The following is an 11,535-nucleotide window of genomic DNA, read 5'->3' as shown; positions in this document are numbered from 1 at the left end:
TCCTAGCTCTGTGCACAGGCGCTTGACATGTTGGCGTGCCCGCGCGCGCATGCTCGTCTAGCTCTGTGGGCGGAAGTGACATCGTTGGGTTTGCGACAGACAGAACACTGGACTGTACGGTTCTATCTTTTAAGTTCATTGATGGGCGGGAAGCCTTGGCTTAGACTGCTGTGGTGAGTGGTGGAAAGTTCACGGAAGAGCTGTGAGGGGATCCGTCGTGTGATTCCTGTGTGAGAGTTACGGCCACATGGAGGAGGACACGGATGCTCCCCCGGAGCGGGACACCAAGGTGAGTGCAGGGGAGGGGATGGGAGGGTGATTCCATGAGTGCCAGGGCATGCTGAGAGCACTGTACCACAGCTGGTGCCAGGGCATGGGGGAGGTATCCTCATTACCACAGCTGGTGCCAGGGCATTGGAGAAGTACCCTCATTACCACAGCTGGTGCCAGGGCATTGGAGAAGTACCCTCATTACCACAGCTGGTGCCAGGGCAAGCTGGGAGTACCCTCATTACCACAGCTGGTGCCAGGGCATGGGGGAAGTACCCTCATTACTACAGCTGGTGCCAGGGCAAGCTGGGAGTACCCTCATTAACACAGCTGGTGCCAGGGCATGGGGGAAGTACCCTCATTACTACAGCTGGTGCCAGGGCAAGCTGGGAGTACCCTCATTAACACAGAGGCAGAGGAGAGGCAGGGGATCTGCTGAAGGAGGGTGCGGAGGAGCAGGGGATCTGCTGAAGGAGGGTGCGGAGGAGCAGGGGATCTGCTGAAGGAGGGTGCGGAGGAGCAGGGGATCTGCTGAAGGAGGGTGCGGAGGAGCAGGGGATCTGCCGAAGGAGGGTACGGAGGAGCAGGGGATCTGCCGAAGGAGGGTACGGAGGAGCAGGGGATCTGCAGAAGGAGGGTACGGAGGAGCAGGGGATCTGCAGAAGGAGGGTACGGAGGAGCAGGGGATCTGCCGAAGGAGGGTACGGAGGAGCAGGGGATCTGCCGAAGGAGGGTACGGAGGAGCAGGGGATCTGCCGAAGGAGGGTACGGAGGAGCAGGGGATCTGCCGAAGGAGGGTACGGAGGAGCAGGGGATCTGCCGAAGGAGGGTACGGAGGAGCAGGGGATCTGCCGAAGGAGGGTACGGAGGAGCAGGGGATCTGCCGAAGGAGGGTACGGAGGAGCAGGGGATCTGCCGAAGGAGGGTACGGAGGAGCAGGGGATCTGCCGAAGGAGGGTACGGAGGAGCAGGGGATCTGCAGAAGGAGGGTACGGAGGAGCAGGGGATCTGCCGAAGGAGGGTACGGAGGAGCAGGGGATCTGCCGAAGGAGGGTACGGAGGAGCAGGGGATCTGCCGAAGGAGGGTACGGAGGAGCAGGGGATCTGCCGAAGGAGGGTACGGAGGAGCAGGGGATCTGCCGAAGGAGGGTACGGAGGAGCAGGGGATCTGCCGAAGGAGGGTACGGAGGAGCAGGGGATCTGCCGAAGGAGGGTGCGGAGGAGCAGGGGATCTGCCGAAGGAGGGTGCGGAGGAGCAGGGGATCTGCCGAAGGAGGGTGCGGAGGAGCAGGGGATCTGCCGAAGGAGGGTGCGGAGGAGCAGGGGATCTGCCGAAGGAGGGTACGGAGGAGCAGGGGATCTGCCGAAGGAGGGTACGGAGGAGCAGGGGATCTGCCGAAGGAGGGTACGGAGGAGCAGGGGATCTGCCGAAGGAGGGTACGGAGGAGCAGGGGATCTGCCGAAGGAGGGTACGGAGGAGCAGGGGATCTGCCGAAGGAGGGTACGGAGGAGCAGGGGATCTGCCGAAGGAGGGTACGGAGGAGCAGGGGATCTGCCGAAGGAGGGTACGGAGGAGCAGGGGATCTGCCGAAGGAGGGTACGGAGGAGCAGGGGATCTGCCGAAGGAGGGTACGGAGGAGCAGGGGATCTGCCGAAGGAGGGTACGGAGGAGCAGGGGATCTGCCGAAGGAGGGTACGGAGGAGCAGGGGATCTGCCGAAGGAGGGTACGGAGGAGCAGGGGATCTGCCGAAGGAGGGTACGGAGGAGCAGGGGATCTGCCGAAGGAGGGTACGGAGGATCAGGGGATCTGCTGAAGGAGGGTACGGAGGAGCAGGGGATCTGCTGAACGAGGGTACGGAGGAGCAGGGGATTTGCTGAAGGAGGGTACGGAGAAGCAGGGGAACTGCTGAAGGAGGGTGGATAGGTAGGAGCGGGGGCGGGTAGGTAGGAGAAGGGGCTCTGCTGAACGAGGATTCTACTGGGCTCCAAATAGAAAATCAACACATAGGGCATTTGGCAAGCTTCATTAAAGCTTCAAAAACACATTAAAAATGCATGCTAAAAATGGTAAATGCTTTAATGTTTGTTAGTCGAAGCAAGTGTAAATGAGTCCAAAGTGCTCTGTTATAGAAGGAGTCGCATTCTTTCCATACTCAAAAGCTGGGGTTTTGGTGCTACGTAGGAAGCTACCATGTTACTCTCTGGCACCTTATGTTAGGAATGCCCTGTTTGGTCCTGTTGTGAATTATTCCTGAAGGTGGCCTGACTTGTTACTGGTCCTGAGGAGTTAAGCTGACCACACACTGCATTTGTACACTTTGATTCACCTTTAGCTCTGCCGCCCCCCCCCCCCCCCGAAGGCTTCCCTGCCGGTTTCCCTTACTTACAATTCCGGCTCCTGCACCTGAAGCCGATTGACGAATCAAGTCAGGGTGGTGACATCTCGGGATCCCTGGATGGGTAAGTGGCCTTATATTAAAAGTCAGCAGCTACAGTATTTGTTGCTGCTGACCTTTATTTATTTTTTTTCCCCAGACTGGAGCTCCGCTTTAAAGCGGAGTTCCACCCAAAAGTGGAACTTTCGCTTTAGGTAGTTTTAACCCCCTGACATGCCACATTTGGCATGTCATTTTTTTGGGGGGGAGCGGGTACCTAGTTTTGACAGATACCCGCTCCCACTTCCGCTCGGAGCGCCGCGGCGCCCTGAGCGGGTTCTCCTCTCCTCCTCCCTCCCTGCAATCTTCTGGGACATGTCAGAGGTCCCAGAAGATTGCCGGCCAATCACAACGCGTAGCGCAACTCGCGCATGCGCAGTGCGTACCCGGCTGTGAAGCCGCAAACTGTCACAGCCGGGTGCCCACACCAGTGATGCCAGAGCAGAGAGGGAGAAGAGCGAGGCTTCGGACGGCCGCATCGCTGGACCGTTGGACAGGTGAGTGTGTGAGGCTGGAACCCTATTTGTCCTGTTTACCATTATCATTGAAAGTAAAAGAAAATCCCAAATGCTGGATTGTCACCAGAAAAGTGGAAATCTTCCAATGGGGTCACTAGTTCTGATGACTTTGGGGTCCCCAAGGAATTCCTTTAATTTGCAGGGACTTCCTCTCACTTCCTTTTTGGCTATGAGGCAAGAAGTGAAGGAAAAAATCTGATAGGGGTTATAACTAGTGATCGACCGATATCGTTTTTTTGTTTACCGATATTTTGGCCAGTGCATAACGGTATTGGCCGATTATTTTTGTACTTTAAAAAAATTTTTTTTTTTACTTTACAGGTACTCTTGTGGAGGAATCTGGGGGTATAAAAGACCCCAAACCCCTCCTCTGCACTTAAAAGCATTCCAAGCTTGGCTGTTTTGAATGCTGTCATTTTTTTAATCTGGCGCCAGACGGTACCTGGAAGTGATGTCACTCATGACATCATTTCCGGGTTTTTGCATGGAGACCCAATCAGAGCCGAATGCGGCTTTGATTGGATCTTTGACGGCCGTGCAGGCTGCTCGCCCGGGTCATCCAGTGGGACGGGAGACCCGGGCGAGCCGCCGAAGGCGGCAGGAGGTGGGGGGGAAGTCCCCTCCCGCTCCTTGTAATGACAGCCGAACTGCTTCTCAGCCGCATCGGTTGTCATTACAAGACAGCTGACCGTCGGCTATGGACGCCGGTACCGGGGTGATGCCTCTAACTGCAGGCATCACTCCGGGACAAGCACTTTCCGAAATATCGGTAACCTCCGGGGCTGATTCCAATATATCGGGGAAAGTGCATATCGGCCCTCGATATATCGGCTTTGCCGATAATCGATCGATCTCTAGTTATAACCCCCCTTTACTCTATCCAAAATGATAAAAAAAAAGTCTTGCCTATATTTCTTCTTTAATCTCAGTGGAATCCCTGAGCTACCAGAAGTAACATGTTACTAATGCAGGAACTGTTATTGGGACATCCTACCAGATCTACTCTAAACAGATGTTTTTCTTATTTAACAGGATTTCTTGTTCAGACAGTTGACGAAGTTGCGTATCTTTCAACCTCCACAAGACCTTCCCAAAGATCGCTCCGCTCTCTTGGCCATATCCAACAAGTATGGGGTCTTGTTTGTTGGCAGTCCTTCTGGTCTGAAGATTTTCTCCACCAGAGATGTTCTTATCCCTATAAAAGCTGGAGTAGACCCAAACAGCATTGGTAGGTTGTTATTTTGGCAAAATCAGATCTGTGCTCAGTCTTTCATAAATATGGAAAAAATAAATGTGGTTAGTAACATTCTATCAGAGATTGGTTATAATTTTGTAATCTACTCTAGAAAATGAACACCCGGAGTTGGGCTGCTCATTTGGCACTATATTCCCAATTTGCTGTTCTACTGTGTCGTAAACCAGTTCAGATTTGTTAAATGGAAAACAAAAAAACAAACAATGGAGCCTGAATTACCCAGCTTGTAAAGCACCCAGCTTTGAAGCTCCAAAACGCTCAACAAACAAAATCTTGTTCATTTCAATGGTCCTTGGTTCACATCTGAGCATGCTGTTGTCTGAAGCTCAAAAAAAGTACATGAGCTTCTTTTTGGCAAATTACAAGCGTTTTTGGCCAATAGAATTCAATAAAGCCTGACCTGAGCAGAAAAACACTCGTAAACTGCTTGTAAAACGCTCAAATAGCTGCTCTCCATCCATATGCTTGTAAAACGCTCAAATAGCTGCTCTCCATCCATAATTTCTACTCCCTCCCCCCGTGCTTTCTATTGGCTAACTAAAAATGCCTGAAGCTGTAAAACACTTGTAATACACTTCTAAAACGCTTTAAAAAAAAAAAAAAAAATGGCGAGAAAAGCCAGTAAATTGATACCCTCAAGTGTGAATGAGGGAAAGCGTTTCCCAGTTCCTCTAGAATTGTTCAGATTGGGAAATGATTGCCAATCATCTCATGTCTATGGCGATTTCAAGAGAGTTTTTTCATTTTACAAATAGATAACACTTCCTCTATTGCTGCTGTATAAAAAAAATGACCTGCTCAGCTCCCCTGCCAGTGAGTTCCTTCAGCCAGGGCTTGACAAATTTTCCTGAAATCTAGGAGCCAGCTAAAAAAGTTAGGAGCCAGTTTTTTTTTTTTTTTTTTAAACTAACAACCAAGCTTTATTTAATAAAACGGATACTAAATTTACACATAAATACGACTAGAACCCCACTCGCCTCTATAGCGCAATTGGATGGAAACAGACTGTCTGTCTCTTACCATCAGATGCCATCTGATCCGATCCACGGATGGATAGAAAATAGAACCACCATCCGTCTGTTTTTGGCGGACAGGATCAGATGGCGGCAGATTACTGCTCCATAGAGGAGAATGAAGGGTCCGATCAGGTCTGCCTGAAAAACTGACAGGCGGACCTGATCAGACAGCCCGTGTGAAAGGGGCCTTCGGCTGTGGCATGGCGATGAGAAAAAAAAAAAAGATGGGAATGCATTGAGAACAAATAGGCAGTGGAAACAGTCATTACAACAGTGATTACTCCCGGCCACCACAAGAGGGCGCCAGTTCCCCATTGGAAGCCTCTCTCATCTCAAGAAGGCCGAAAAGCCGGGGCCTCAATTTTCGGACGGCGTGGAAGTCCGTGCACTCCGTGCGCAGAAGTCCGTGCAAAAATGACAGGACACCTTCTGCAGGGCACCCCAGGCGCCAGGTCGCTAATTCTAGTCGCAAATGCGACCTGGCGCCCGGGGTTTGTCGAGTCCTGCCTTCAGCAGCACTGACCAAGCTCTCTGAGGCTGCCACTGTTTACAGATGTATGGCTGGTCTTTGTTGCTTTTCAGTACGTATTGAAGTCCAAAATGATACTGCACAATGCGACTTACTTTGGAAAAAAAAAAGATTGTCCCCTCAAAGTAAGGCAGAGCTGTCACATCACAGGTAACCTCGAACAAGGATTGGAGCCGAACCCCCTTCTGTTTGTCTTAACCACTTAAGGACCAGGCTTTTTTCTGACACTTAAAACAGTAACAAAGGTGTTTCTGCACTGTGTGCAAAACAAAAGGCAGCTGACATAAAAGTGGTGTACCCGACTAGTTTAAAACATACAAAAATCCAAAAGTGTAGTGCACTTTAATAATGTCCATAAAACTTGATATCCAAAATGTAGATCATATAGTTAAGTCGTCATTTAAAGGTGCAGTATTTGTATATCAGTTGTGAGTCACTGCCATCACCAGAAATATTAAACAGTCACCAGATAACGTGGCCACCATTACACTAGCTAGAAAGCCTCAAACTAGTACATGACCCGGGATCACTCTGGATGTCAGATGGAAGGAAGACCTCTGCTGAATTACCATAAATAAATCCAATTAGGAAATGCAGCAGCTCAGCTAGAGCCCAAAGGTAAAATCATAGTACAGTATGTTTGAGACAGAGAAATTAACAAGGAAAATACAGCAAAACGCATGTAACTCACATAGGATGCTGCTGGCGACCTGGAATCGCACAGCAGCGGGACGTCAATGCCAAAAAGTCGCGTTGACGCGTTCCGTCCTAATGGACCTGGTCACAGGGTTTTTTTTATTTCTGACACTTGTTTACAAGTTAAAATCAATATTTTTTGCTAGAAAATTACTTTATATTACTTTTATATTACTTTAAATTACATTATATATATATATATATATATATATATATATATATATATAGTGAATGTGTACATATATATGTTTTAAGCAGAGGCCCCTAGAGGAAAAAAAAAATGGAGATTGTTACAATACTTTGTCACACCGTATTTGCGCAGCGGTCATACAAACACATTTTTTTAAATAAAAAAAAAAGAAAAAAGTTAGCCCAATTTTTTTATAATGTGAAAGTTAATGTTACTTCAAGTAATTCGATACCTCACTCGTGGAATGGCAACAAATTTTGGTACTTAAAAATCTCCATAGGTGAGGCTTTAAAAAATTCTACTACGACCGCGGCAATACCTCACATGTGGTTTACTTGTGTGGGCACGATTTGTGTATGCGCTCGCTTCTGCGAGTGAGCTCGACGTGTTTAAAAAATTTTTTTTCCTATTTTTATTTTACTTTTTTATTTTTACACTGTCCCTTTTTTTTTAAAAAAAAAAATAAAAAAAAATAAAAATGTCATCACTTTTATTTCTATTACAAGGAATGTAAACATCAAAAATACCTCAGACCTCACCTTTACACTTAAAAGCAATACAAAAAAAAAAAAAAAAAAATTCCTTTTTCTTTGTTTTTTTGTTTGTTTTTTTTTTTTTTAATGAAAAAAAAAAAGAGGCCTTTTCAAGGCCAGAGGGCAGAAGTGACATTTGACATCGCTCTGGTCTTCTAAGGGCATAGTCCAAAAGGGCCATCTTTCCCTCACTCGTTTCTGCCGCTGCTTAACTCCCTGGGAAGCAGCAGGAGGGGGGCACCTCTTCCGCTGCCCATAAAAGTGATCACGTGGCGGATCCGCCGCTGGGACCCATTCTATGTTAAAGCGGACCGCCCACCATTTAAAAATATACTGGGGTTATGGCAGCAGATAGCTGCTATGCTTACTATGGCTGCACTCGGAGAAGAGGAGAAGCCAGGAGCACTGGTGGGGGACCCAAGAAGAAGAGTTTTAGGGCTGCTGTGTGCAAAACCACTGCACAGAGCAGGTAAATATAACATGTTTGTTATTTAAAAAATAGAAAAAAAAATTATCTTTATCACTTTATCTGTTTAAACCGTGCTCAAGAATTATAGCTAGCTGTCATTTTCATACTTGTGTGCACCAGCTGTGCACATTTCTATGTTCATGGGTGCAGGGGGGCTATGAGCCTGTGACTGGACAGTTAAAGTAAGAAGACTGACGATGTCATCTCTCTGTCCCTCTGCTCCCACCCTCTCAGTGGGTTTCTTGAGTTTAGCTTTAAAAATGTTGTCTAGTATAATGTTATCTCCAGCCAAAAGTAATATAACTGTTTTGGATGGATTGGCTCTATCATGAAAATTATACATTTGTTATACAAACTTGCAGTTCTTCCCCAGGAGCCCTTTGACATAAGATACTTCTTTTGGATATTCCGTTTCAGTTGAGATGGTTAAAGGGTTCTAAACCCCTGAAATGAAAAATGAACAAAGCATTATCTTCTCTAGTGTGAATTGGCCTCTATCCAAAGCAGAGTGTGATTTTCTGTTTCCTCTCTCATTCCTCTGCTGTTGGTATGAGTCACTGCTGACAGTTTACGTATGCTGAAACCAGACAATCTTGGGAAACGGACCCCCCCTCCCCCCTCAGCATCCCCACAGGAGTGTCCATTCTCTCCTTTCAGGTCTCATATTACACTCAGTTAACGCAAAGGAGGCCGCAGTGAAAACAACATAGTGTGAACCTAGCCTAAGGTGCCAAACTTCTCTATCATCTGATTTGGTGGATACAGATGAACAGGGGCTTAAGAGGTAGGAGTGGGTGGAGAGAACTTTGACTTTCTTAGCTCAAAGCAAACTTGGCAAAAATAAGTACCTTGGGTTTCAGAGATTCTATAGTGCTTAGGATGGGTTGAAATCTGCAGATATGTGTAGAAACCTCCTTCCACTGGATTAGCCTTTATCACAGTGACCGGTTTCTCTGTTGTATTTAACATCACAGACTGAATTTTTTCCCCTCTTTTGTGCAGCTGCCAGTCCACCTGGGATCGATGTGCCAACAAAATATCCAGTGCATCATGTGGCCTTGAGTTTTGACAACCTCACGCTGGCTGTCTGCATGTCCTCCAATGACAGTGGCTGTACAATCTCCTTCTATGATACTCGTACACTACTGAACAAGGTATTTAGATCAGACTTTTATTTTTTTTTCAATTAGGATTCCTATAGTACAACAATTATTTTACAAAGTTGTGTTTTAACTTTACTGGCATAAAAAAACCTAAAGCATATCTTAACTCAAAAAGACATCTGTCATGTTAGAGCTTATCAGACCTTTGACATAATTGGCTGTCTTAGTTTTAATTGTTTCAAGGTTTTCCCTTTATCTTCACTTGGTGACCCTGCCAGTAACACACACTTTATGTCCTGAGGTGACTACGCTGAGTTTTTAGCTTGAATGATCTATATGAAATTAAACCTCTAAGCTCATCCAGCTGCCACCAAGGAAATTGCTATACCTGCAGAGCTCTGTGCTCCCACACATACGCACAGGAGTGACATCACTGTGGTTCCGGCCGTTCATGTAGCCGGAGCCTGCAAACCCGGAAGGAAGACTAGGGGAAGATGGTAGCCCTGGGGATCCCTGACAACGCTGCGTGGGAGGGAACCGCTTTACAGGGAAGTCTGTCATAATGTGCTAGTATGCGGTGCATACTAGTGCATTTTGACTTAACGCTGCAGGGGGGCCCATTTCATTTATTTTTTTTTTGTGATGGTTTACTACTGCTTTTGTGGTAACTTTTTTTTTTCTTAACTTTATTAGAGTATTATTTCCATTTTAAAAGGCAATGATTTCCAGGTACCCCTTTGGGATGGATTGGATTATCACTGTATGTTATACATCAGGTAAAATAGGTTTGAATGCGTCACCATTTTTCTAGGTAAATATATTTATTTCTAAGTGCCGGTTCACACTAGGTCGCTCCGACTTCGGGGGCGACCTGTGAAGTCCTGTGCACCGCGACTGCGGCACGACTTGCACAGACTTCATATAATGAATGTCTATGCAAGTCGCTCCGAGGTCGCCCCGAAGTAGTACAGGACCATTTTTATAAGTCGGAGCGACTTGTGTCGCTCCTATTAGAACCGGTCCTGTAGCACTATGGACCGCGACTTGTCAGGCTGACAAGTCGCCTGACAAGTCGCGGTAGTGTGAATAGACACTAAAGGTGCTATTGACATGAATTTTTCACCACATATTGGTAACAACCCATGCAATCTATACATACAAAGAAACCAAAACAAAAAAGGTCAAATTAAGTTGTGTAATAAAATGAAATGACACAGGGAAAAGTTATTGAACTCGCTACCTGAAATTTGCTTAATACTTCGTACGAAATCCTTTGTTGGTAATGACCGCTTCAAGATGCCTTCTACATGGAGAAACGAATCACATGCATTGCTCAGGTTTGATTTTGGCCCATTCTTCCACACGGTCTTCAAATCCTGAAGATTCCATGGTCCTCTTCTAGGAACTCTGATCTTTACTCCTTTACATATATTTTCTATTCGATTCAAGTCAGGTGATTGCCTGGGCCATTCTAGCAGCTTTATTTTCTTTCTTTGAAACCAATTCAGAGTTTCCTTGGCTTTGTGTTTGGGATCACTGTCTTGCTGAAATGTCCACCCTCATTTCATCTTCATCATCCTGGTAGATGGCAGCAGATTTTTATCAAAAATGTCTTGATACATTTTTCTTTTCATCCTTCCTTCAATGACTTGACGTTTGCCAGTACCGTATGCAGAAAAACAGCCCCACACCATGATGTTCCCACCTTCAAACTTCACTGTTGGTATGGTGTGTTTGGGGTGATGTGCAGTGCATTTGACCTCTAAACGTGGTGTGTATTATGGCATCCAAAGATTTCAATTTTGGTCTCATCTGACCAGACTATATTCTCTCAATATTTCACAGGCTTGTCTAAATGTTGTGCAGCAAACTTTAAACAAGCTTCAACATGCTTTTTCTTCAGCAATGGAGTCTTGCGTGGTGAGCGTGCATACAGGCCTTGGTTTTCTTTGAAACAATTGTTTCTGCAAATTCCAGGTCTTTCTGAAGCTCTCCACAAATGGTTCTTGGCTCTTGGACAACTCTTGTGACAATTCTTTTCACTCAGAAATCTTGCAAGGTGCACCTGGTCATGGCCGGTTTATGGTGAAATTATGTTCTTTCCGCTTCCAGATTATGGCCCCAACAGTGCTCACTGAAACATTTAGAAGTGTAAAAATCCTTCTGTAACCAATGCCATCAGTATGTTTTGCAACAATAAGGTTGTGAAGGTCTTGAGAGAGCTCTTTGCTTTTACCCATCATGAGATGTTTCTTGTGTGACAACTTTTTATAGGCCATCAGTTGAGACTGAACCAGCTGATATTAATTTGCACTGACAAGGGGCAGAAGTGCTTTCTAAATACTGATGGATTTCAGCTGGTGTCTTGGCTTTCCATGCCTTTTTGCATGTCCCTTTCTTCATGGGTTCAATACTTTTTTCCATATGTCATTCCATTTTATTACACAACTTAATTTCTGGACACATTTGTTTTGGTTTCTTTGTATGTATGTATGGATTGATTGGGTTGTTACTGACATG

The 11,535-nt window shown here is 46.4% G+C and overlaps 1 protein-coding gene across 2 annotated transcripts in view; it reads left to right on the top strand.

Moving 5' to 3' along the window:
* Positions 1 to 205: 205 nt before the first annotated feature.
* NUP214 (nucleoporin 214) overlaps positions 206 to 11,535 on the top strand; it is a 265,238-nt gene continuing 253,908 nt past the window's right edge. For both annotated transcript variants that reach the window (XM_082258635.1, XM_082258634.1), the window contains exons 1-3: positions 206 to 289; positions 4,257 to 4,452; positions 8,915 to 9,066. In XM_082258635.1, the coding sequence (XP_082114761.1) occupies positions 248 to 289; positions 4,257 to 4,452; positions 8,915 to 9,066 (390 nt within the window). In that variant the 5' untranslated portion in view covers positions 206 to 247. The remainder of the gene's footprint in view (positions 290 to 4,256; positions 4,453 to 8,914; positions 9,067 to 11,535) is intronic.

The sequence above is a fragment of the Pelophylax lessonae genome (assembly GCF_965119305.1).
Source record: "Pelophylax lessonae genome assembly, chromosome: 5".
Classification (NCBI taxonomy): domain Eukaryota; kingdom Metazoa; phylum Chordata; class Amphibia; order Anura; family Ranidae; genus Pelophylax; species Pelophylax lessonae.
Note: the sequence above shows the minus strand (reverse complement) of the source record. Positions and strands in the feature narration are given on the sequence as shown.